The 27,738-nt window shown below is 46.0% G+C and overlaps 1 protein-coding gene across 1 annotated transcript in view; it reads right to left on the bottom strand.

Annotated features, from left to right (window-relative positions):
- Positions 1-27,738, bottom strand: part of COQ8B (coenzyme Q8B) — a 42,763-nt gene that overhangs the window by 11,678 nt on the left and 3,347 nt on the right. Inside the window, exons 4-13 of the mRNA XM_069943477.1 lie at positions 26,675-26,947; positions 18,325-18,391; positions 18,152-18,229; positions 11,677-11,796; positions 11,170-11,255; positions 10,951-11,091; positions 9,564-9,645; positions 7,797-7,890; positions 5,164-5,305; positions 1,512-1,619 (exon numbers count right to left, since the gene is read on the bottom strand). Of these exons, the coding sequence (XP_069799578.1) occupies positions 1,512-1,619; positions 5,164-5,305; positions 7,797-7,890; positions 9,564-9,645; positions 10,951-11,091; positions 11,170-11,255; positions 11,677-11,796; positions 18,152-18,229; positions 18,325-18,391; positions 26,675-26,947 (1,191 nt within the window). The remainder of the gene's footprint in view (positions 1-1,511; positions 1,620-5,163; positions 5,306-7,796; positions 7,891-9,563; positions 9,646-10,950; positions 11,092-11,169; positions 11,256-11,676; positions 11,797-18,151; positions 18,230-18,324; positions 18,392-26,674; positions 26,948-27,738) is intronic.

The following is a 27,738-nucleotide window of genomic DNA, read 5'->3' as shown; positions in this document are numbered from 1 at the left end:
CATCACCTGCCAAACGGAACCCAGGACAGATCTTAGATTAAAAGCAGCTATCTGACGGTATAAGCGTTTTGGGGGTGGGAGCAGATTGTGGGTACAGAGTCGCTTTAAAGGCTGATTTATTATTTTTTTAATATATATTGGACCAATGAAAACTAAACTAAGTGCTCCCACTTCATGAGGTTTTCAAGGCTAAAATTATTCTGATCCATCTTCCGGCTAGGCCATCGGTGGGGTTAAAGAGGATGTACCACCCGGTACATCCTCTTTAACCTGAACCCACGGATCAATCGGCAGCGGCACAGGGAAGCCGGTGCCGCGGTCTGTTTTTCAGACCGCCGCCCAGTTCCCGTGCACAGCGCCGTTTAATCCAGCGGTACCGGCCGCTGCTGAAGCACAGGAGGCGGGCCGCCCCCTGTATGACGCGGCTCCATTCATTCTAAGCGAGCCGCGTCATACAGGGGAGGGAATTCCCTCCCTTCCCTCTCGGCCAGAGATGTCAGCAGAGAGCACTGTGTCAGACTGAAAATAAAACACTTCCTGTAGGACATACAGAAGCTCATAAGTATGGGAGGGCTTGAGATTTTTTTTTTACTTTCACATTTCTTTTTAACTTTCAAAAAGCAGGTTCCACCACTTTTCTAAAGTCTGAGCAACACTACTCCTGAGCCTGCTCCATACATGTACATTAAATAATAATAAGGAATAATCCAAAGAGCCAAGAAGCACTGAACAAAAAGTTTGAAAACTAAACTAAGTGCTCCCACTTCATGAGGTTTTCAAGGCTAAAATTATTCTGATCCATCTTCCGACTAGGCCATCGGTGGGGTTAAAGAGGATGTGCCACCCGGTACATCCTCTAACCTGAATTCCCTCCCACTGGGGGCAGGCCGGCCGACCTCCAGTGCTTCAGCACCGGCTGGTACCGCTGGATCGAACGGCGCTGTGCTCGGGAACCGGGCGGCAGTCCGAAAACCAGACCGCGGCATCGGCTTCCTCGTGCCGGCGCCGATCGATCCGTAGGTTCAGGTTAAAGTGGTGGTACATCCTCTTTAAGACCCAGAGCTTTGTGAAAATCAGCAGCATATATAGAGAACAGAGCCAGAAGCAGACCCCATACACTGTTAAGTGACCATGCTTTTACTGAGGGAAGAGAAGCTTAGCTGCAGTAACCAGCAAGGCTTTAAAACATATAGAGCTATGCTCAATATATGTGTGTCTGGAACACAATTTTTTATAATATCTAGGATTAGGAAAAGCATGGTTATTTTATGACAAAAACAGCACCACCCCTGTACTCAGGTTGTGTTTGTTATTACAATTCCGCTCCATTCACTTCAATGGAACGGGGCTGCAAAAAACACACACCCCAATTGAGGAAAGGAGTGATGCTGTTTCTGGAAGAAAGCGGCCCTGTTTTTCTAAGCCTGGACAACCCCTTTAACTTCACATATGCACCATCACTCCGCTATAAGTATCTTAACACTACAGAATATATGTGTGGCTATTCTCACCTTGTCTAAATCAGCATCATAAAAAAAGTTGGACCAGTTTGGATCAGTCTGCATGAAGCGGAACTGGAAAACCTCCTGCAGGCAGAGCCGTAGGATATTGTACGATATCTGAAAAAGAAATTGATTCTATGAGTGGTGCACTTATCAACAATGAGCGAAGACTGAAGAAAAACAAAAAAAAGAGTAACCCAACATATAATTGTAAGACAATTCAGTGTGCTGCATAGTAACGTAGAAAAGCTGAAACAGTATAATGAAACGAACATATTGTATTTGTACTCATTTAGAACTACAACAAGATTAAATACAATGGTACATATGAAGAAATATGGTATATATCATGTATGGTGAACGTAACCTGAGCTCTCTGAGCAACAGACATACAACAACTGGGAGGGTCTTTGCCCATACACCTCATACTAAAGTCATTTAGTAGAGTTTGTCCCCAGATGGATAAGAGTCCTCTGACAAGAGCCGACTCAGGGCCATGCAAGGAAGCAAACAAGTGACAATAAGATCGGTGCTTGTCTGCAGTGCCTTTACAAAGTGCAATAAATCAAGTGACCATGTAAACAATAATTTTATCCTTTGTGCGGCCATGGAACATAACAGCACAGATATCCCTGTATCCCTGCTGTCATTTTCCAGATCACACAGCAGCACTGATGGTATGTATGCACTGTTTGTGTGATCTGGAAAATGACAACAGGGATACATGCATATCTGTGCTGTTATGTTCCATGGCCGCACGAAGGATACAATGATTGGCCCTCTACCTGCCACCCATGCCCCCTCTGGCTGTTAATCAATGTGGAGAAGGCAGTGGCCAGAGAGCAGAATAGGAGAAGGGGATGTCAGATCACACGGCAGCGCAGAAGGTATGTATGCACTGCTTGTGTAATCTGAAAACTGGCAGCACAGATATAGGCATATCTGGGCTGTCCATGTTTACACAGGAAAATGAGAGGCCAACAGCAATACATTATACCCAGAGTCAAAAAGATGTGATCAGCCGAAGATCGGGGGCGTTATTTCTGCTCCTCGACTGATTGCTGTCACTTTTACATAGTTCTAGCAATGCTCCTGGCCAATAATCGGCCTGTGTAAGAGGCCCTAAATGAGTCACTGTCTTTACAACTTTCAAAATCTAAATCAGCAGTAGATGTGATATAAAGCAAGTTTGCAATTTACAGTCATTTGTATTTTTGTAGTTCTCATAGAAAACACAGCACTTCCTGTTTTCTGACTTTTTTTTCTTAGAAAACAGGGAATAGTCAGAAAACAGGAAGTCCTGTGTATCCCAGGCCATCTAAGCGCTCATAGAGAGAAGGCGGTCATGTGACTGATGGACACATTGAGCCGTGACTCTCTGTACTGGCTGGAATCTACTGTTGATTTAGAAAGGTCTAATGACAGGGACACTTTAAGTCAAAGCAGTTGCACCTTCCCCTCCCCATTTTGCTTTGTCAGGAGGGCTGGGAGAGATAACTGTTAGCTGACCATTATTGAAAATATATAGCCAACTTAAGTAGTTAATGGGATTCTAATAAAGTCATTGTGTATCCCTACATAGTCAGCATGTGCTAAACTTCTGATATCCCCTCTAACCCTTAGAGAGAAAGGACTGCAGCAATGGTCTAGCTATGTGGCCCCTTCCCTGTTTATCTCTTGTACAGTGGCACTCCTGGTCACCTGGCTGTGCTATTGTATAGAGCGGTGCTGCAGTTCCTATGCACAGGCTTCTTCAGTTTGGGAGCAAGTTTTGTAACTCAGTTCCATTGAAGTGAATGGAGCTTAATTGCAAACCACACCTGAACTGGAGACAGGAATAGTGTTATCTCTGGAAGAAAGTGGCCATGTTTGTCCAATGGATAGCCCCTTTAAGGGAATACAACACAAAATCAGCTCTGCAGCCCCTTTACACTCAAGATAAAATGGTTCCCAGAGACCGGCCGCTATTTGATCAGTTTAGGTATGTACGTGTAAAAAAAAAAAAAAAAGCAAAATAATAGTAAGTTTGCAGACTGCAGAAGATGGATGTAGCCCTGCATTCATCTTGCTGCATCAATTTGTTTGCATGAAGCCAAACTTTTTTTTTTTTTTTTTTTTAAATTCTGAATTTTATTAAAGTTTTCACATTTTATGTAACAAAAAAGCGCTATCAGTGTCTCGCAGGACGTGAAGGCACATATAGGAAACAATCAACAAAGAGCAACCAACCATGGCTCCCGTAAAGTGTCATAATAATATATAACGAACCTCAGTTGTGTGGTAGGGAGTGAGCTAGCGCTCAACCGAACAACAGATTGGGGGGAAAAGGGGGGGAAAGAGAGAGGGTAAGGCAAGCGGGCAAGGAGACAGGACGGTAGGGAAGCGAACAGGGATGGCATGCGGTTCCTCACTGAGTCAGCAACAATCTGTATTCGGCGGACTCGGTAAACTGGTCCCAATAGTACCATGTTTTAAAGAACCGGGCATTTTTGTCGTGGATTTGCGCCGTCAGGTCTTCCATGTGTTTGATGTCTTCCACTTTCCGGATCCACATCGCCAGGCTAGGTGGATCCTGTTGGCGCCACAAGGCCGGAATACAAGCCCGGGCGGCGTTGACCAAGTGTCGGAGGACTGAGGAACGGTAACTCCTTTGAGGGATGTTGGACACATGTAAGAGGAAAAGGGCAGGAGAGAAAGGAAGAGGGTAATCCGTAAAGGTGGAGGCTATACGCCACACCTCTCTCCAGAAGTGCACTATTTTGGGGCAGCTCCAGAATGTATGCAGAAGAGATCCCTCCTCTCCACAATTCCTCCAGCACAACGGGGACACTTCAGGGAAAATTCGATGAAGGCGGGTGGGGACCCGGTACCAACGGGAAAGGAGCTTATAGCCCGCCTCCTGGATGCGGGAGGAGATCGAGGAAGAGTGCGTACATGAGAGTATACGGTCCACCTGCGTGGCGGTGAGGGGTGTGTCCAGATCTTCCTCCCACGCTGTGAGAAAGGGGGGTGGCGACTGGTCCGGGGGGGAGCCCAACATGGCGTACAAAATGGAGAGAGAGTGTCGGCAAGGGCCGGATCCCAAACAGAGGGATTCAAATTGAGTAGGTGAACGGGCAAAGCAGGAGGGCATCGGGAGAGTAAGGAGGAAATGATGGAGTTGGAGAGCTCTCCAGAACCCAAGAGGAGAGGGGTCCGACAGGGCACTGAGGTCAGAGAGTGTGGGCCACGCCGAGCCCCTGAGAAAGAATTGGGCTCGAAAGCATCCAGCCCGTGACCAGGTACGGAAGCCAGCGTCTTCCATCCCGGGGCGGAAGGAGGGGTTACCCAGAATCGGAAACAGGGGAGAGGGGTGCGGGGCCAGGAAGCCAGAGGAAAGGTGTTTGTGACAGACTCGGAGCGTCGGGGCGATAGTGGGGTGGGTGCCTACAAGGCGTGCAGAATCTGGCCGCCAAGGCGCTGCAAGCAAGGACAGTGGGGCCATCGCCATTTCCAAGTCTACCCAAAGCTTGGAGGAGGAGTGGCGGTGCCAGTCTATTACTCTGGTCAGATGTGTGGCCACGTAATATTGGTAAAGATGCATGAAGCCAAACTTACTGCAAGTTCACGCATCTGATGTTGTAGGAATCCCTCTAAGATCAATACCATCGCTATAGCTAACCTGGTTACGGGTTTCCTGGTCCATCTCTGCACATTGGTCTAGGGGAACGCCAGACACTAGCTCCATAGTTAACACTCTCTTAGTCGTGAGATCATCAATTACTTCAGGAACCCTGAAGAAAGGATCATCGCTCAGGAGATTCCTGCAGGTTACATGGAAAACATAAGACAAAGCTGACAGCCTACAGAAGACATGATATAACTCTCCAATGTAAAATCATCATTCACATCCAGTATTGAACATATACAGTATATGGTGAAAGATCTTTAGACCAGAGGTGCCCATAGATCTTATACTAAAGTAGGATGGACCTGCTGCTGGCAGCCTCCTGACTCTCCGCTGATCTTCTGAGACACTTCAAGTCAGCTCCCACAATGCACTGCTCTCTAATAACAACAACTAGCAGAAATGTTATCTTGTGCCAAAAGCTTGACACATAGGGTACCATTACATGGCCCGATGATAACGGTAAACGAGCACCTATCTGCTAGATCGGCACTCGCTTACTGGGCCTATTACACGACCCGATAATCGTTTAACAAGGGCTGAATGGACATCGTTACCAATGTCCTTGCAGCCCCATGCTTAAACTGCACACATTACCTATCCATGGTCCAGGGTCCCACTTGCAGTCCGCTTCTCCCGGGGTCCCACGCGCTGCAGCTTCAGAGCGACCTGTCTTAGCTGACAGGCCGCTCAGCCAATCACTGGCCACATCGCTCCCGGCCAGTGATTAGCTGAGCGGCCTGTCAGCTAAGACATAATCAATCAGCTAAGGCTATATCAACGATCAGCCGATGAACATTGTCATCGGCTGAACGTTGTGCTTATTACACGGAACGATAATCGTCCGGATAGGGTCGATTCAGTAGATTATCGTTCCGTATAATAGGGCCCATACACTTCAGGACAGATTTACAAATTTTACTCCTTGCACCTCAATAGTTTTGAGAAGTGTCTGAAATAGGTTGGGAGGAGTGTTAACATGTATCCGGTTTATTAACTACCTGCACCACAGCTTTGGTGCAAAATATTGGTCTAATATGAGCCATCCGAGAAGTAATGTATGAAGGTAAAAAAAAAGGATCTAAGAGATGAACCAAACGTTTAACAATATGCTGTAAATTAGGGCTGTGGCTAGCGCATGGCATGCATGGTCACATGGTTTGAGTGCTTCTATACTGTGATCCAAATATCCCAGCCGCATCTTGTCAAGAATCATTTAACCCATTCGGGGGAAAATATCCTTGAATGCTCCAGGGATACTGTAGAGCAGCGCTTCTCAAACTTTTTCTACTGGAGCCTCACCCAACAGACGAAGGCAATGCTTGCGCCTCACCAGACTGACCAAGAGGATGCCTGGGCCTCACTATCTGTGGTGAAAGTCCATTGAAAAGCTGGAAATAATGCTACAGCTACCTTTCACTCATCTCCCAAGCTCTCTATACTAATAAAGCAAGTACAAAATAAGTTAATAATGTTGCTAAAATGGAGATTTTTGCAAACAGCAAAAGGACTGTGGAGATGATAGTTACTTTTTTTAAAAACTGGCTCCCCAGCTGGGCCTCACCAACAACTAGGGGGCGCCTCACAGTTTGAGAAGCACTGCTGTAGAGTAAACCCAGATTCCCAGCTACCAGTATTTCTTGTTAGCTACTGACACCAGGGCAAGACCTTGTTCCAGTTATGCCATGGGCTACACCATTGCTCCTGTTTGTGGCAAGAACAAGAGCTGGGTTCATCTGATTTTCTTGCCTCCCTGAAGGTCTTGGTTCATATCTGCCTCCCTACCTATTATCTCTTCCAGAAAGGTTGAACAGGGGTATCTAATTCACCTCTTCTGTGTATGCCTGGAGATTAAAGGGGTTGTCCAGCGAAAATCTTTTTCTTTCAAATCAACTGATATCAGAAAGTTATATAGATTTGTAATTTACTTCCATTAAAAAATCTCAAGTCTTCCCATACTTATTAGCTGCTATATGCAAAAAAATGTTGTTTTATTTTCAGTCTGACACAGTGCTCTCTGCTGACATCTCTGGCAGAGACAGGAACTGTCCAGAGCAGGAGAGGTTTTCTATGGGGATTCATAGAAAACCGAGACAGAGTTCCTGTCTCAACCAGAGATGTCAGCAGAGAGCACAGTGTCAGACTGAAAATAAAACATTTTCTGCAGGACATACAACAGCTGATAAGTATGGGAAGACTTGAGATTTTTTTTAATAGAACTAAATTTTAAAAGTCTATATAACTTTCCAACACCAGTTGATTTGAAAGAAAGATTTTTGCTGGACAACCCCTTTAAAGGCCCTTTAACTCATGATAAAAAATGGTGGCTTGTAGCATTTCCTATGAAACATATTTAAAGGGTATATCTAAGCTTTAGTGGAGGGCATTCTAACCTATCCTCTGGAGTATTAAGTACTCTGACATCTAAATTTCATGATTAAATATTAGCTGCAGAGATTATATACATGACAGGGCAAGCAAATGAATCCTTGTGGTGCAGTCAATGGGCTTCTGATGGATTATAAAAATTCTGTTTATAAGCCATCAGAAGTCCAATAACTGCAAAACTGATGGTCAATTTGCTTGACAGATTCTCTGTGAAAACACCACAACGTCTACAAGCCTACCTGAAATTTTTGGCACATTTGGCTTCCCGTATATAATCACATTCCCACGCCAGTTCTTTCTGTAGGACTTGAACGCTGTTTTCAGGAAACAAACCTGTAAAGAACATTTTTTTGTTTGTTTGTTTTTTGAGAAGAAATAAATGGTTACATAACCAATTAGGGAACTGAACTGAACTTAAAGGGGTTATCCGGTTAGGCAAAACGTTATATGTATCGTTGCAAGTATATAGAAAACAATAAAGAAGCTATGCCTACCTCTCTGTGCTCTCCCTGTTGAAGGACCCTTCCTCGACTTTTCAGGGGTGACAGGCCACTCAGACAATCAATGACTAAGACAGGACAGCACTGTGGCCAGTGATTGCCTGGATGAGCGGTCACCGCCAAAACGAGTCTGTCTCGTGGAGGAGGGATCGTTCACCCGGGAACCTGGAGACCCATAGGACGACGCAGGGGGAGTGTGGAAGGTAAGCATAGCTGCTTTACTGTTTTCTCGTCTTTATGGAAGAAATGGTGCAAGGGCACTCACCAATCATGAATTTTCTTAGAGCATGATAAAATAGAACTAATTTTATCATGCACTAAGAAAATTCATCATAATAAAGATAACAGCACGTGATTGGTGAGTGCCCCTGCACCATTTCTTCCATAAAGAATATTTGAACGCTATACTGCAATTCGCATAGTGAGCACCACGATAGTTGCAAGTTTGTCTGGAGCAATACTCCTATCTTCTTACGCATGAACCAAGCCGCATGGAGGTGGTAGTGCTGGCACCTGTATCTTATATAGACATTTATTGTTTTCTATATACTTGCAACAAATATTTTGTAGATAGAGACAAAACAAAAGAAAAACAAACATAATTCACTAGTTAAAGAGACTGTCAGTAGGTGTATACTGTCCTATCACAGGGTAGCATAAACTAGTGACAGAGAAGCTGAACAGAATGATGTATCACTTACATTGTTCTGTGCAGCTGTTTCGGGGATATACTCCTGAATAACATGGAGGATAAGTAGTCTTCACCATTAAGTGCTTGTGCTCAGTAGTCAAGGATATTCATAAGCACCAGCACACTCCACCCACCAGTTGCTGATTTGCAGTTATCTATACAGGTTGCATATAGTCAGACAGCTGTCAATCAGCAGCCGGTGGGTGGAGGGAGTAGTACAGCTCAGAGCTCATTCTCCTGCATATTAGGAGAACAGCTGAAGAGAATGGTGTAAATATAATATTGTTCTGTTCAGCATTTCTGTCACCATTTAATGCTGCCATCATTTAACATAGCAAAAACCTAGTGACAGTTTCCCTTTAAAGCCCACAGCACTCCAGTGCCAAATCTCCGGTGGTCCCTCCAGTCTTTAATGCCCCTGCAGAAATGACATCACGTGATGCCTTTAGCCAGTGACTGGTGATGCAACCACACGTGGCTGCCGAGGCCAGTGATGTGATGAAGCAGTCCTGTGGATGTATATGAGGATAACTGAACAGAGACCAAAGGGAACTATTGGAATATCAATGTTGGAGTAACAGAGGATTTTACAGATGAACATTTTATTTCAGAACATTTCCTGCTGCCAGTTTATGGCACCCTCTTAAAAAAAAAACTGTTCAAAATAAGCAGAAAACAAAATGAAAAATCCTATCAACTTAAGTTTCTTAGCAAACTATTTCACTCCCCCCCACACCCCAAAAAAAAAAAAAAAATGCTTTAAAATCCTCTGTGGAAAACATGTATAAAGCAGAAATAAATAGACAGTTTCTTACCATCTGGCAGGACTACGCTCAGTTTCAGGATTGATAGCAGATTTTCAACATCACTCTTAATACTCTGGGCAATTCCTGGATACTGGATGGAAAAACAAAACAATGTATTGCAAATGGTCAGTCTCATTTCCTTAAAGCAGGGGTAGGGAACCTTGGCTCTCCAGCTGTTGCAAAACTACAACACCCATCATGCCTGGACAGCCAAAGCTAAAGCTTTAACGTAGCAAAAACCTAGTGACAGTTTGCCTTTAAAGCCCACAGCACTCCAGTGCCAAATCTCTGGTGGTCCCTCCAGTCTTTAATGCCCCTGCAGTAATGACATCATGGTTATACACTGCTCCCATACAATCAGGCTATGTTCACATAGCGCATGAGACTGGCCTTTCCGTGACCCAGCCGGGACACGGAACAGCCGGTCTCTGATAAGTCATCCCGGCCGCTACTGCAGTACCGGCCGGATGATCTTCGGCGCCTCATAGTTCTGATGCGGGCGCATATGTGCGTGCCCGCATCAGAACTCCCAACTGCACACTATGGAGCGAGTGGCCAGAGCCGTTCCCTCCAAAGTGAACACTGACATGGTTTTCTGCAGCAGCTATTCACTAAATAGCGGGCCCCAGAAAACTGACATGTCAGTTGTCTACGGTGCAGCGAGAGATCCTGGCTGGAGCGTATGCGATGTGTATACACTCCGGCCGGGATCCCACAGAAGAATAGGCAAACGTATCTTTTCGCAAAAAGTATGGCCGTTGTTGCAGATTTCAACAGCGGCCGTACTTTTACGAAAAGATACGTTGTGTGAACATAGCCTCAAGGTGCAATGATGCCAAAGTGGCAAACCCACCTAAACCCTCTAGGGACCACAAGAATAGTACTGTTCTTCCTGCGATGCATTCAGAGGCACACGTTTCTTATAGGTTTGTCAATGCAGTCATACGAGTTGAATTTTTCAGTGGTACATATAGCTTTATTACCAAGCCTAGGGCATTTTTATGGTGAATTCAGGAGAAGCAGCTGTTGGATAATAGCTACTAGCATTGAGCAAATTCGGGTCCGTCTGAACCAGAGCGTGCGGCATTTGATTAGCAGTGGCTGCCCAAGAAAACATGGATACAGCCATAGGCCATAGACTGCATATTTGTTTCCCAGACTGCCTAGGGCTGCATCCAACTTCAGCAGACATTGCTAATCAAATGCTAAATGCTGAGGTTTGGATGAACCAGAGACTGCTCAACTCTAGTAGCTACTGGCCAACAGCTGCTTCTCCTGAATTCACCATAAAAATCACACTAGGCTTGGTAATAAATCTCAACTCTAATAGCTACCTTAATTATATGGGTACCTCAATAAATACAGGAAAGAAAAGCAAGCAAAATAAAAAACTGACCTGGATCTTCATAGCTACTTCACGACCGTCCAGCAGCCTGGCGAGATGTACCTGGCCAATAGAGGCGGCTGCAAAAGGCTTGTCTTCAAAATATGACAACCTGTCCCTCCAAGCAGAGCCCAGCTCCTCCTCCAGCACTTTCTATGGATAATATAAAGTTATAATTTCACTGTCCATCACTAGATGACACAGACAGACAAGACAGACAACTATACTCACTGTCATCTGCCAGGAAGGCATAAAGTCGGCGCTCTGTCTCACCCGCTCAAAGATCTTCTGCAGCTGCGGACTAAGGAAGCTGTTATCTGTAATAGGGACAGAGATACCAATGAGAAAACAATACTATAACATATAAAAGAACTTTATAATCCAGGAATAAAATCCGTTGTATATTGAAAATAAATAATAAAAAAAAAAGCATGGCAATGAGAAATGATGTTTGCTAGCTTCATTCACATGACATTATGGGGCAGTGATGCTAGTATACATCTACATTTCAGCAAAAAGGCAAAAAATAACATACAAGAAACAGACCAAATCTAGTAATGGCATGCTACATTTTTCTGTTAAATTCTATGGGTTCACCATGGGTATGTTGTATGCCGGTGTATACCATTAACGTTGTCTCAAAATGTAAGGGGAGCTAGGCAGCCAGCATTATAGTTCTATTTTGCCCACCATAACAAGACAAGCATGAACGTTCTCCAATAATCCTCCCATAATCACCTTGGATACTCAGCATCTGCCCGATCTTTAGTGCAGCCCCCCGAACTTTACACAAGGTGTCCACGATTCTTTCTGCATTGGCATCACTCATGAAAGAGTTTGCTTCTAGGACAGTGAGATCTGCAATAAAATGTAGAAAACAAAAAATCTAAGTATATTAAAGCGAAGCAATAAACCATCTGCAGTTACAGAGACAAACCAAACACAATACAAAAGACTTGTACATCACAGGCGTTTGCCGACAGATAAGGACACAGCGTCCACATTTCCATCCCTGCCGTTAGGTCAATGTTTCAGATAATTGGTCAGCACAAGCGGTGGTGGGTACATGAGAGACACTTTTTACACCCATTGTCTAATGTCTTCTAGGTCATATTGTACACACAGAAGAAGAAACCTCCCCTGTATCTATATAGAACATAATCAAAAGCAGCAGTATGGAAGACATTAAAGGGACTCTATCACCTCCAAAACATCCGCTAAACTTAAAGGGGTACTCCAGCGGGGGGGGGGGGGGGGGGACACTTTTTTGCTCCGGTGCCCGGTTCCCGGCCGCTTCCGGGTGTCTGACGCGGGCCCGAGACGTGACGTCTCAGGTCCACTCAGTGAAGGAGACGGGATCCGTTTCAAATCCGCTCAGATCCCGCCTCCTTCACTGAGTGGCTGAGCAGACCTGAGACGTCACGTCTCGGGCCCGCATCAGACACCCGGAAGCGGCCGGGAAGCGGGACAGGAGCGCCGCGAAGCGGGACCCGCCACTGAGACCGGGGAGGTGAGTGCCCGTCTTTTCCCTCACCCACCTCCTCCCCGGTCCTAGCAAAAAAGTGCCCCCCCCCACTGGAGTACCCCTTTAAAGGAGGAGGTCGGCCATTCATAAAATCCAGCAGGGGCAAGGGGGAAATTGATTACAAGTAGAAATTTACTACTCCCAGTGCCCGTGGTGAGCGGTGGGACCGGGCTTGCGGCCCCCGCTGGAGAGCATTTTCCGCCAGAGTTGTGATGATCTCACACAACTGTGATCTGTCTTCGGCTGATGGACTGGCTGCTCAGCCAATCAGTGACTGGAGCAGCGTCTTGCCCCAGTCGGCAAGTTCATCAGCCAGGGTCATGGCGTGTCAGTGGGAGAGATTCTGGAGCCCGGCCCCACCGCTCACAGTGGGCACGGGGAGAGGCAAGTTAGTACTTGTAGTCAATTTCCCCCTGCTGGCTTCCAGTTTTTATAAATCGCCGAACTTCTCCTTTAAGTTATCAGCCGATTATACATAAGTAGAGGAGACCACACTGATTCTATATCTGCAATTTTTATCTTTCTATGTTTTTGCATTCCTTTGCTATAAGCCACAAATGAAGCAGTCTGCGAAGTCCTCTCCATGATATTCTTGAGCTAAGTAGTCCTCTCTATGCATCAACATGCCCAGTCTGTAGGATGACAGCAGTGAGATACAAGGGAGTAGAAAGCTACAAATCACAGATTTGGAATCAGCATCCTTTATCCTACTTACATATGACTTCAGTTTAAGGAGGGTGGGTTGGAGGAGAGTCCCTTTAAAGTAATAGGCAGTGTAACCTGTGAATCCAGCACTGGGACGACACCTAATCCAATCTATAACTACCGACTACTTCTGGGCTCTCACTGAGATGTAAATGCACTTCTCTCCAGAGACTACCCTTTCTCCCCTCTTCATAGGCAGCATGTAGCCTGATCCCTCAGTAAACCGAGGGAGTTTCTTGTATACACTTTCTCTGTTCACTACTGGGCCTTCAGGATTCTCCCCGTCGTGGCCCATCTCAAAAACACAAGTATCACTGTGTGGAGGAAGCAAGGGGATTATACATTTTTTGTTAGATTAAAGGAACCAAATCTGCCACATATTAGGACCTCTTTCTTTCCCCTAGGTAATGTCATACAGACTCTAGTGTGCCAGGATGGTGCCTCAGCCTTGTAAATCAGGAAACAGCGCACCTCTTACTGGGCAATACAAATACAATCAACCATACATCAAACAAATATAAGTAGTATGTGTCATACTAAGTAAACAAATGCCATCAGACTGTCATACTAACCTTACAGAGGCTTCAAAGGTCATCTCTGGCTGTTATCAGAATGCTTAAAGGGTCACGGTCATTTTTTTTTTTTTTTTTTTGCAGAAATCAATAGTACAGACGATTTTAAAAACTTTGTAATTGGGGTTATTAGGCAAATATGCCATTATCTGCATTCAAAAAGATTTTCCCCGGGTCCCTCCCTTCTCTCTCTAATTCACTGCTCATTATCAGGAAATTGCGTCTTGTTTACATCAATTGAGCCTTGTGTAACCTATGGAGAAGGGAGGGGGAGGAGGGAGATTAGTCGCCAGCAGAGAACAAAGGGTTACACAGTGGGAACTGTGTGAAAGCCGGTGTTTAGAGATCAGAGAGGTCAGTGCTGACTTCAGAGGAGATAGCCCGGTGATGTAGCTGTAAATTAACTCTTTGTTGTCCTGTTTTGGTGCCTCATCTCCCTCCATCCCTCCCCTCTCCATAGAGAACCATGAAGACAGGGGGGAGAGCTTCAAACTGCTCAGGCCCACCAGGGAAAATAATTCTAAGGGCCCGCCATACTTCTGTATGTAATGTAATAATGGCACATCCAGAATTTTATAGACTATCTAGCTCCAAACAGAACATCTGACTTTTCGGGCCATATTTTGGGGGTACACTTCTGTGTCACAGCTGGCACCCACTGGGGTATGTAGTATATAGCAGTAGGATGTAGTCCCTAAATTCTAAGTGACAGAAGGACTAGTTTATATACATTCATTGCATTATCCATTGCGTAAACTGGTGGAGATCTACACACATGTATACATATATGGGGGAGATTTATCAAACATGATGTAAAGGGAAACTGGCTCAGTTGCCCCTAGCAACCAATCAGATTCCACCTTTCATTTTCCAAAGAGTCTGTGAGGAATGAAAGGTGGAATCTGACTGGTTGCTAGGGGCAACTGGGTCAGTTTCACTTTACACCATGTTTTATAAATCTCCCCTTTTTTTCCCTCCCCCCCCCCCTTCCCCTTTTTTCCCCTCCCCCCCCCCCTTTTTTTCCCCTCCCCCCCCCTTTTTCCCCCCCCCCCCTTTTTTTCCCCTCCCTGGGAAGTTCCTGGGAGAGCTACAAGACTTTGCGGAGGGACTTCTGGTCACGGCAGGCGACTTCAATCTGGTTCTCGACAGGGAACTGGATTCCTCCTCGGGTAGGTCAGCATTGTCAGCGTCTCAGTCACGCTCATTTAGAAAACTACTATTTGACTCTAGACTGGTCGACGTGTGGAGGATCCTGCACCCTAGAGTGAAGGACTACACCTTTTACTCTGCGGTCCATGACTCACATAGTCGAATTGACTTCTTTCTCATAGACCACCACTTGCTGGCCTGGCACCCTCGGGCGTCCATTGATCAGATGATCTGGGCGCATCATGCCTCTGTTACGCTGGTCCTGCCTCTGCCCAATGCTGCCCCACGCGAATGGTCCTGGCGCCTCAAACCCAACCTATTAAAAGATGTAGCTTGTCAGGCAGACATTAAGAAAGCCATTGATAATTTTCTCATCGATCACACATCTGATGATACCCCCCTTCCCTTGCAGTGGGAAGCACTCAAATGTGTGATTAGAGGAGTTCTGATACAACATGGGGCTTAACTGAAAAAAGACCACGCCGCCAAAATAAAACTACTCCTGACTAAAATCCACGTAGCAGAAACTGCCCAAAAACAAACGCGGGTCCCCCAAGTATTAGCAGAATTAATTGAGCTTAGGACCCAACTTCAACACCTTTTAGATAAAACATATGCGCGCTTTCGTGAGCGGATGCGCCGGGTTTTCTACAAATTTTCTAACAAATGCGTCTCGGCGTTAGCAAAATTCCTGCACCCTAGAGCCTTAAATACATACGTCCCCACGATCACCACGCCTACTAGAGGTACCTGTCACTCTCCAATGGACATAGTAGAGTCTTTTAGAGATTACTACTACTCCCTGTATAACTTACGAGGCCCGTTGGCAGATATGCCGCCGGCCCTCTTTCAGGAGAGAGTGGAGTCCTATATTTCCTCCACTAAACTTACATCCCTTGGGGCGGATGTGGCGACTGAATTAGACAGCCCATTCTCACCAATGGAATTGGCAGCAGTCATTAAAGATACCCCTAGTGGGAAAAGTCCGGGGCCGGACGGCTTCACGGCACACTTTTACAAATTATTCTCCCAACAATTGTCACCTTTTCTGGTTAAGGTTCTTAACGCCATCTTTCCAACTTGTCCCCTCCCGGCGCAGTCCCTCATGGCCACGATTGTAGTAATCCCCAAACCTGGGAAGGATGTGGCCCTATGCGCCAATTATCGTCCCATCTCTTTAACCCCTAGACGACCCAGGGCGTATAGTTACGCCATGGAAGTCTGTCCCCAGACGACCTAGGGCGTAAATGTACGCCCTGGGTGTTTCTCCCGCTATGAAGCGTGCTCCGGAGCGGAGCGCGCTTCATAGGAGGTGGGGGCCGGCTGCAGTGAGCAGCCGGGACCTCCCCGGTAATGACACGCTGCAGCGATCGCGCAGCCGCGTGTCATTAACTCCTTAAGAGAGGCTGATAGAGATCTTTCTTATATTGCTGCTTGGGAAAAAGAACTGGAGGTCTCCCTAACGGCAGCAGACCAGCTTAAGATCTTCACCCTGACCCACAAGATGCCCACGGCATGTCTGGCGCAGGAGAAAAATTTTAAAATTCTGACGAGGTGGTACAGGTGCCCTCAGCTACTCCATCGCTGCTACCCCGGGGTGTCTGACTTATGCTGGCGTTGCGGCACGGAGGTCGGCACCATGTTGCATATTTGGTGGGACTGCTCAGTCTTGCGTCCATTCTGACAGGCAGTCTTTGAAATTTACACACAGGTCATGGACAAAGCCATCACACCCTCGCCAAGCTTGGCCTTGCTATCTTTGATACCCGGTCCGGTCTCTGCCGCGAGGAAAGGACTGTTGCATCATTTTTTGACAGCAGCACGTACAGTCATTCCCCGCCATTGGAAAGACACAGATCCACCCTCTATTACTGAGTGGGTACATGAAATGGATTTTCTGTTCAGAATGGAGTCTCTGATGGTGGAAGACCAGGCCCGGGGCTCTAAGATTGAGAAACAGTGGCTTCCCTGGACTCTGTATAAGGCAAGCCCACTTTTTGCACAAAGATTGGTATGAACGCTTTCACAGAGGCCTTCTCCCCTTCTTGCCCTAGAGATGGCATGGTGCTCTCGTCCCTACCTATTGGATTCTCTTTGCCACCTCTCCCCCTCTTCTGATCCCCCTGTCTCTCTGTGCTTCCCCCTTCTTTTTCTATTTCCGTCTCCGCCTACTGTAAACCCCTCTTGTTCTTTTTTCTACTCGCGTGCAAATGCATATTTCTCTCCCAGATGTCAGAATGCATAGTTTGCCGACTTAGACCGGAGAGGTTATGGGGTATGAGTATGATGGTCGGTGATGCGACATTCCAGGTCATACATATTGACAAGCCGGCCACTTGTCTCAGTTTTGCATTTCTCGTGTGTAGACATACTTTGGATGTGCATGTATATGGTTATGGTGTTTTATTAGTTTTTACCATGTGCCTCCTGGGGACTGTTCCCCGACCATGACATTGCTATTTCTAAATCTTTCTTCTTTTCCTGTTATGATATCTGAAAAATCTTTATAATAAACTTTGATTACAAAAAAAAAAAAAAAAAAAGGGTTATCCAGTGCTACAAAAACATGGCCACTTTCTTTCAGAAACAACACAACTCTTGTGTCCAGTTCAGGTGCGGTTTGCAATTAAGCTCCATTAACTTCAATGGAACTGAGCAGATAAACCCCGCCCAAGCTGGAGAAAAGAGTGAGGCTGTCTCTGGAAGAAAGTGGCCATGTTTTTATACTGCTGGATAACCCCTTTAAGCCCCTATTACACAGAGCAATCAGCAGGAGCAAGCGAGTAACAACCTGTACGATCGTTAAAGTGACACTGTCACCCCCTTTTTGCATTCTGACTTTACACAGGTGTAATGGGTAAATTTAGCGTTTTTCATACCTTATTTTATATCATACGTCATGGTGCTTGTTTAAGTAAAAAGTCATCTTTTATCAACTGCAGATTGTGCTAAGTGGGTGGGGCTTCACGCCCACAGCGCCACCATTAGCCCCTCTATGACGTCATCGGCATGGGCCAACCTAGATTGGGTGGGGCCTAGACCTTTAGGTCAGCCTGTTCCAATGGTGGGCGAGGGGGCGGGGCCTATGACCTCATGGAGGGGCGGAGTCAACGATAGCATTAGTTTTAGGAAGGAGAGGATGGAAACTAGTAGGAAGGGTGTGCAAAATAATTTTGTATTGCATTAAAGAAACTGGATACTTATAGATATGGTGATAGATATCTATCTGTTATGACAGTGGCAGACCATGCCCATCACTCACCTCCGGACTTCTTTTCCCTGTTCAGAGACTGTTTAGCTACCTCCGTCAGTGCCCCAATGCCGAGACTAACAGCCAATCCTAATGAGCGGTAAGGTTTAGGATGAGACTATTAGTCAATGTTATGGAAGCTTAAAACAAATATGCATGGCAATAAATAAAATAAAATAAATTACCCCCAAAATTTGCCATGCGGCTGATACGAGACGCGGGCACCTTCCTCTCTCTAGCCCTTTCACTGAGCTGTGGACAAACAGAAGGTGTTAGCTTTTATTATGCGTATGTATAGTACAAAGCAATTTGCCCACCTTTGCCAATATAGTTCTATAACAGGGACTTAAAACACAGGCGTCAAATTTGCAGCCCTCCAGTTGCTGAAAAACTACAATTCCCATCATGCCTGGAGAGTCAAAGCTAAAGCTTTGGCTCTCCAGGCACGATGGGATTTGTAGTTTTGCAACAGCTGGAAGTAACAAGTTTGACGACCCTGGTCTGGGACATGTTTCTGTAAATGTTTTTGGCGGATATAGTCATACATTTGCCAATTTTATGTGGCAGAATTTCAGTGTGGATTCCACAGCTGTGACTGGATCACTTAATTACCAATTTGTTATTTACATCCAACAAATCTGAATTAAATTTGCAACCCAAAAAAATGCTTGTAGATCCCAGAGAGGTCACCCCTACGACAACAAAAAGAGCAAAATTCACTGTGAAAATCCACAATTGATTCATAACAGAATGGGCATACTGTGTATCTGCAATCCCCAAGTATCCCTAGGCAAGAAAAATGTGGATGAGCCATATAGGACAATGCGATTACTCTTCTGCGACAATGCTCAGGAAACAGGAATCCTTACAGATGTAACCTCCACTGTGTAAGCATGACAGGTTACAGCCAAACCATTGCATCTGTGAATAAAGCTTTGTTACGGATTGCCGTTTCCTGAAGTGGTCACAGCCTAAATCCTCCTTTGATGTTACTCCATGTGTGGGGGTAAGACGGACCAAGACCTCCGAGGTGACGAGCTCTAAAGAATCCCCAGTGAGGCGCTGCTTCCTCCTAATGTTCTTCTGTATCACTAGCCAGACCGGCAAAGAACACATCCTACGAGTATCTGGAAGGGGTCCATTACATATGGGGCGCCAACATTTCAGGAGAACAAGGCTCAGAGACATCATGGTGGTCCCAGCGGCTTCTCTCTGTGCCCCTTGTTAATAGAGCTCTCCCTATTTGTACACAGACACATATAGCTTCCTAGACTCATACGTCTCCCACAGAAATTGCATTAACAGGCTGGTTTTACATGCGTAATATGAACACATTTTTGCATCTGTATTACAGCCGCAAATTTCAGCATGACAGCTGTCAGGTAGGGTCATGAGACCCGTGGTCAGGCCTCAACACGATTGCAAAACGCATCTATAATATGCTTGTGTGGAACTGGTCTTTTATCTAAAATGATAAAGGAAGCAATTTTGTAAATGGTCTGTTTCCATGGTAACAGAGAACAAAACTTACTAACATAGATTAGGTAGCCAAGTAGTAAGGATATGTCATGGTGTCTTGCCCCGTGGGAGTTTATTTGATGCTTCGGAGCAATTCTAAAAACTGCTGTGAACCTTATGAACACAAGGGGGAGCTGTTTGCAATAAAGGACTATATAGTCCTATAGGTTATACACTCAATGAAGGAGAATCAGACTAGAGAGGTCAGCACTTCCATGTAAAAGTCCTTTATTTTAGCATTTAAAATCCAAAAACCATACACACAGTACACAAGCTGACGCATTTCTGGCCACGTGAGGGCGCCAGCTTGTGTGCTCCGTGTATTGTTTTTGGATTTTTTAAATGGATTTTAAATGCTAAAATACAGGACTTTGTATATGACGTGCTGACCTCTCAAGTTGGTTTCTATTAAAGATTGGAAAGTCTTCTGGTCGTGCACCATCCAGGTGAGCCGGTTGCTGTTGCTTGGTTCCTCAATGAATGAGACCAGACAATTCCCGTCACATTTCATTTATTATACTTTAGCCAGTCATTGGAGACAATAATTGCTTCTTTTAAAAATTCCAAAGGCATGAAACATGCAGACAAAAATAGCTTTATATGGCTGTGGATACAGGCATTGAGCGACACTGTCAACTGGACTCCTTAATACAGAATGAGCAGGGATGTAATCTTCTCAGTTCTTCCTGCTCTATAAGGCCCAGTTCACACTCAGGAAAACATGAATTACTAACCGGTAATTGCTTTTCCTCGAAGCCCATGACGGCACCCATGGAGAGGTCCACCTCCCGCTCCTCTGGACAGGAAACAGTTCACTGGATCCATAAAAGAAGAGACCGCCCCTTCATCGCCAGTTCGTTACCAAGGAAACTCAGGAGCATATCTAAATCTTCTTTGGAAAATCAATATATTTTCATTTCTTTTTTTTTTTTTTTTTTTTTTTTTTTTTTTAAAACTTCTACTAGTTTAATATCATATAATACTTCTTATATGACTATCTCAATACAAAGTCTTACTACTAGTGTAAGGTCAATATATACAATATTAGGGAGGGTATTAGGCGGGTGCCGTCATGGGCTTCGAGGAAAAGCAATTACCGGTTAGTAATTCATGTTTTCCCTCTCGCCCTATGACGGCACCCATGGAGACTAGAATAGGAATTACGCCTAGGGTGGGACCACTGCCTGCAATACCCTTCTCCCAAAGATTAAGTCTTCTTGAGAGGATAACTGGAGCCTATAATGCTTAAAAAAGGTATGGGGGGAGCTCCACGTAGCAGCCCTGCATATTTGCTCAATAGACACTGAGGCTCTCTCTGCCCAGGATGTGGCTACTGAACGGGTAGAGTGAGCTCCGAACCCTGATGGTACTTCGATACCTGCGGTTATATAGGCAGAGGAAATGGTGTTCTTAATCCACTTAGCTATCACCTGGGCAGATGCAGCCTTCCCTCTATTCTTTCCCTGAAAGAGTATTAAAATATTATTGGAAAGCCTCCACTGTTCTGTATTCTGTAGATAATGAATAAGACATCTCCTGACATCTAGACAGTGAAAACGAGACTCCCCCTCATTAGAGGGTTTGGGGCAGAATGAGGGGAGTACCACTTCTTGGGATCTGTGGAAATCAGACACTACTTTGGGAAGGAAGGCTGGGTCTGGAGATAGTATCACCCTATCCTCTCTAATAGACATATAGGGTTGCTGAATGGAGAAAGCTGATATTTCTCCTACTCTCCTGGCCGAGGTAATAGCTAGAAGGAAGGCTAACTTCTGAGAGAGAATCTTGATGGAGAGATCTGCTAAGGGTTCAAAGGGAGGTTCTGTTAGCTGGGAGAGAACTAGATTCAAATCCCACGGTGGGAGCTTGGGCTTGATGGAAGGGAAGATTCTATCTGTTGCCCTCATGAACCTCCTAACCCAGGGATGTTCCGCCAGTTTAAAGTCAAAGAGGGAACTAAGAGCTGAAATCTGGACCCTAATAGTACTAGGCCTTAATCTCTTATTTAGACCTTCCTGTAGGAAATCTAGTACTACTGGGATATCTGGTGGAACTAATACATTAATGGGTTTGTTTACAAACCTACAAAATGCTCTCCAAGTTCTAAGATATATCTCTGATGTGACTCTCTTTTTACTGGCCAGGAGGGTGGTGATGACCTGCTCTGAAAGCCCCCTGTCTATGAGGATCTGCCTCTCAATAGCCATGCTGTCAGGTGGAGATTCTTGACTTCCGGATGGTAAATTGGACCCTGACTGAGAAGATCCGGAGTCTCTGGTAGAACCCAGGGATCTGTAACTGACATGACCCTCAACCAAGAGAACCACACCCTCCTGGGCCAGAATGGCGCTATCATGATGACCAGAGCTTTGTCCTGCCTGACCTTCCTGAGAACTCTGGGGATCATCCTGAACGGGGGGAAGGCATACAGGAGTCCCTGATTCCAAGGATGGGCTAGCGCATCTATCCCTATCGGGTTGTCTGATGGGCTCAGGGAGAAGAACCTCTCTACCTTTTTGTTCGCTTTGGAGGCGAAGAGATCTATTACTGGAAGACCCCATTTGGCACAGATCTGCTGAAACACTTCTACTGACAAGCTCCACTCCCCCTGGTTTAACTGGTGTCTGCTCAGGTAGTCTGCTTTTACATTCTCTGACCCCTTTAGATGTAATGCTGTGAGGGAGGAGAGATGAGGTTCTACCAGTCTGAAGATGAAGTGTGCGACTCTCATTAGCTCTCTGGATCTTGTGCCCCCCTGGTGATTTATGTACGCTACTACCGATGAGTTGTCATGTCTGTCTCTTAGAAGGGGTAGGGCCTGGGATAGGGACATGAAGACTGCCCTCAGCTCTCTGACGTTCTGAGACAAGGCAGCTTCCTCTGGCTTCCATAACCCCTGGAGCATGATGTCTGTTGTGTAGGCTCCCCAGCCCCGAGGGCTGGCATCGGTAGTTAGGATGACTTCGTCTGAGCGTACCCAGGGAACCCCCTTTTCCAGATTTTTTCTCTGGGTCCACCAACTTAGGGAACGTACTGTCTGTGGAGAGAGAACACATAGAGAGTCTAAGGAGTCTGTAGATCTATCCCACTGAGAGAGGATCTGTGTCTGCAGTGTTCTGGAATGATACTGGGCCCAGGGGACTGCGGGAATGCAAGAGGTCATTAGACCTAGAACTGACATGGCCTCTCTGACTGTAGTGCTCTGACTGTACATGAGGTGTTCTATTTTAGTCAGTAACTGGGTCACTTTACTAGCAGGTAGGAAACATTTCTGAACACGGGAATCTAGGAGAATTCCTAAGAATTGGCAGGTGTGAGAAGGGGTCTTGACTGATTTCTCCTCATTTATTTCCCATCCTAATTTCTTAAAAATGACTTCCGCCTGTGTGATCTGAGATTGTAAGATCTCCGGAGAATCAGCCACCAGGAGAAAATCATCTAAGTATGGAACAATGATGATATCTTGTTCCCTTACATGTGCCATCACCTCTGCCATAACTTTTGTGAATATTCTGGGGGCCTGTGAAATACCGAAAGGCATGGCCCTGTATTGTAAGTGGAGGAAGGAGCCCTTGAACCACACCGCAACCCTGAGGAATCTCTGGTGTTCTGGGTGAACTGGAATGTGATAGTACGCATCCCTGAGGTCAAGGGTCGCCATGGAGCAATCTCTAGAAAGATTCAGAATGGCTGAAGATATAGTTTCCATTCTGAATCTTTCATAGGTAAGGAACTTGTTAAGGGGCTTTAAATTAATTATGGTACGAAAGGTACCATTTGGCTTCCTGACCAGGAAGAGAGTGGAGTAGAAGCCTGCTCCCCTCTCTTCCGCTGGTACAGCGACCAATACCTGTTTATCCAGGAGAGACTGCACCTCAAGTTCCATGGCCTGTTGACGCTCTGGATCCCGGAATTGAGTGGTGACAAATCTACTGCCTGGAGGGGACACAAACGAAATTTTTAAACCATCCTTTATTGTGTTCAAAATATTCTTACTGGATGATATTTTATCCCACTCCTGGCTATATAGCGAAAGGCGACCACCCACCGGGGCCTGGCGTCATTGGGGATTGGGTTTTTTGGCAGACTCAGCAGCATTGAACAACAGCCCTCTACCCCTTCTAGAGGTCCTCCATTCCCTTCTACCTGAAGGGCCTCCCCGCTGACCACCCCTACCTCTGCCCCTATAATTACTTTTGGGAGGCTGGGGTACCACTGGAAAACCCTTCTTTCTATCTGAAGCTTTCTCAAGGACTGCATCAAGGGTGGAACCAAAGAGAAATTCCCCCTCACAGGGTACGGCACATAGTTTTGCCTTTGAAGTAATGTCCCCTTTCCAGTCCCTTAGCCAAACTGTACGCCTTGCAGAGTTGGATAAGGCAGCAAATTTGGCATTTAGTTTTAAGGTATCTGCTGAGGCTTCCGATAGAAACTTGGCTCCCTGGCTAATATTGGGGAGGGCAGCCAATAATTCTTCCTTAGGGGCATCGTCCCTAATCTTTGCGGTTAGTTCCTCAATCCAAATGTCCATAGATCTGGCTACAGATGTGGCCGCCACAAGAGGCTTAAAAGAAGCAGCAGCTGCCTCCCAACCTTTTTTAAGGTAGACCTCTGCTCTTTTGTCCATAGGGTCCTTTAGGGTAGCAGAGTCATCAAAAGGCAGGACCCCTTTCTTAGCTATCTTCGCTAAAGGTGCATCCACTTTAGGGGCTCTATCCCAAACAGCTGTCTCCTCTTCATTAAAGGGATACCTGCGCTTCATTGCCCTGGGCACGAAGAACTTTCTGTCTGGGTTGTTCCACTCTCTTTTAATCAGGTCTTTAATAGTATGGTGGATAGGGAATACCTTTCTCTTCTTTGGGGTAAGGCCCTGAAACATTCTGTCCTGTACAGTCTTGGACACAGGACTGTCCTCTAGTTCCATAGTGCGTCTTACTGCACTGACTAACGGATCAACCTCTTCTATGTTGGACTCTAAAGGTTCCGACTGGTGAGACTCGGTACCAATCTCCTCACCAAAATCCTCTGTCTCGGACATAGGATCCTCCTCATCTGCCACCGTGCTGGGACCAGGCCTAGGTTCAGAGCTGGAGGATTCTCCAGTCTCCACGGGGACTAGGGTCTGTGAGGGAAGGGATGATTTAATTTCCCCTTTAATAAGCTCCTTAATGTCCCTCATGAAGGATGGTGTTTCTTCCTCCAGGAACCTATTACGACAGGAGCTGCATAATGTTTTATTGTGACTACTCAGCTTTCTGTCACACACAGGACATTCCCTGGACTTAGTACGGGATGTCTTCATCTATAAGAAAAAATATACATACTATGTGTAAATATCTCAAAGCATCATAAATATTGTGAGGGTACCAAGTTAGCCCTTGTCATACCGGTTGAGTCTCAGAAGGGGTCTCAGGATTATCTGCGCGCTCTTCCATTGGAAGTTGATGTGTCTGCAGAGTTTGCACGGAGCGTGCTGAATGCAGAGATTGGCAGCCGGGAACGTGCTGAAAATGCAGAGTGCACAGCCAGAAGCCTGCTGAAATACCTGCTCAGCGTGGACGCCACCTCGATGACTGCTGGGCTCCCCTTTTTAAATCCGGCGCCAAGGAATGGCTGGCTCCTCCCCTCCGCCGCGCGCCAGCACACCCTCTCCGGATCGTGCCAGGATAGGCTCACCTGACAGGCCCCAAGCCTGTGGCCCGGAAGAGCACGGCCCCGCCGGAACCCCTCCCCGGAAGCAGTCAGAGCGTCCCCGGACGTCAGACGCACGTGACGTCACCACGTCGACGCGCGCGTCCCGCAACCCGGAAGTGCTAGGACCGCCTGCTTACCGGAGGACGCGTGGCCGCTGACCGGAGAGCCAGGGAGGATCCGGAGGTCGTCCATCTGACAGGTGCTGGGGAGAGAGCCAGTCTTGGCAGCTGCTTCGTTAGAAGACTTACGCCACCGGGGATGTCGGCAGTAAGGTAGGTAAGCCGGTTGCCCCATTCCCCTCTTCCTATGATGGATCCTTTGGAGAGGTGGGAGAACCACCTCCTGCCTCCTGCTCCAAAGGACAGGAAACAGAACTGGCGATGAAGGGGCGGTCTCTTCTTTTATGGATCCAGTGAACTGTTTCCTGTCCAGAGGAGCAGGAGGTGGACCTCTCCATGGGTGCCGTCATAGGGCGAGAGGGAAAAATTGACGTGTCAATTCTTTGAGCGATGAGGGGAGGAAGCGGAGGCACGCAAGCCCTCTCATTCAGACACTGCAGGACACCGAGCACGACGTTCTTGCTCAGTGTGAATTGGGCCTAACATGGCGGCCATAGATTAGACAGCATTGTCTTGGTGACTTGGTGAGGCTACAAGGTGACTCTGGTCACAAGACATTGCATGTAATGATTGTCAATGTGATCACATTATTACACAACATAGTGTGACTGTGATATGAGAGTTAGTTAATTTCCAAATATGATGGATTCCTCATCACAGGTCACATACGACTCTGCTAGCTGACTGTACAAAATTTACTGCGATTTGGCTATATTTTTTTTCTTCTTACAACCAAAATCACAACTGTAATGAAGTCACAACTGTTTTAGTTGTGCAACTTAGTTGTTATGTGCCGTCGTATATACCCTTGGCTTAAGACTGCCACTACACAGCAACTTTGGCTGTGACGTGTTGTGTGGCTTAGACAGCCCTGCAGTTCCCGACACAAACAATGGTGGCAGCAGAGGGGGGCCCTGTCACCAGTCTCCCATTGTTTTCAATGGGGCTTGTTACTCAAGACATAAAAAAATGCTTGAATTCTGTAAGGGCTCTATTACCTGGAGCGATAACCTGGCAAATCAGGCCGATTCTGCAGATTATCGCTCTGTAATAAAAGCCCTAGGGAGCACTCAAGTATCTAAGTACTCGATCAACTCTAGTACACAGGAAGAAGAAATAAGACATTGCAAAATTGACGCTTTTGAAGACATGTGATAAATGCAGACATTTGGCAACTCGATATTTATTTAAAGTATTCCCCCACCTTCTGTCTCTTGGGTCTCCCATGATCCTCTGCTCCACCTTGTACTTTAGCCTCCCTTGCTCTCTGAATCTCATCAGCTGTTAACCCTCTAATGGTGCTGTATGTTCGGACTTGCCCTATTCCAGTCACGCTTGGGCCCTTCTTCTGAAATTCTGTAGGGTTGGTCCGGGGAGGTGGCACCTCTTCAGCCGGGGGTAACTCAGACATCACGCTCCAAGAATCAGCACTGAAATCATCAGGTGGCGGGCGCTCTCTGGAGTCTTTCTTATTGACCTACAAAAACAAAACAAAAACAGTTACAATGCTGGCTCTTTAAGTGGATGAATTGTGCAGATGGGAAGATACCTGCACATCATGTAATGCTCTGTAATGGCTCTCTCTAGGTGTTCTAAAACTACAATCCCTATCTTGCCTGGAGCTAAAGCTTTGGCTGTCCAAGGATAATGGGAATTGTAGTTTTGCAATAGCTAAGGGGCCACGGTTCCTGCTGTAATGTAATGGTATACGTGAGGAACAGGACACACTCAAGAATTTGTTTTTCTTTTTCTGCAAGAATTGTTTTGTGCAACCTTTAAATAAGTGACAGATTTACACTTAAATGCTCCTTAAAAACAAAGTTACCCAAAGACATGACAGCAATAAGATCTGCTAAGTCATAGAATACAGATTGTCTCCACTACAAGACAGGAGTCCTCTGTACAGTCACGCTCCTAATCTTCTTAGCAATGGCCTCTCTGGAGAGCGGCAGGTGTGACCTCCATGTTAGCAAACAGAAGCAGAGAGTGTCACATTGTCATCCAGGTATTACCATGCAAAGTGTCACCTACTCATCACAAGATCAGGGCTGCACGCAGGATTTATAGTGAATTTCATGCCTCTTTGCTTTAAGATTTACAGGCACGCAAGGCAGAAGTGTCAAGCATATGCAAGCAATGCCTGTACTAAACACGTAAGGCCTCAGTAATGTTGTTTAACAATGGCATGCTCATGACAAGTACACTTTAGTATTGATTTTCAGACTGCTGCAAAGCTACTAGTCAATAAGTATATACACAAAGAATTCA

Source organism: Dendropsophus ebraccatus, chromosome 10, assembly GCF_027789765.1.
Source record: "Dendropsophus ebraccatus isolate aDenEbr1 chromosome 10, aDenEbr1.pat, whole genome shotgun sequence".
NCBI lineage: Eukaryota > Metazoa > Chordata > Amphibia > Anura > Hylidae > Dendropsophus > Dendropsophus ebraccatus.
Note: the sequence above shows the minus strand (reverse complement) of the source record. Positions and strands in the feature narration are given on the sequence as shown.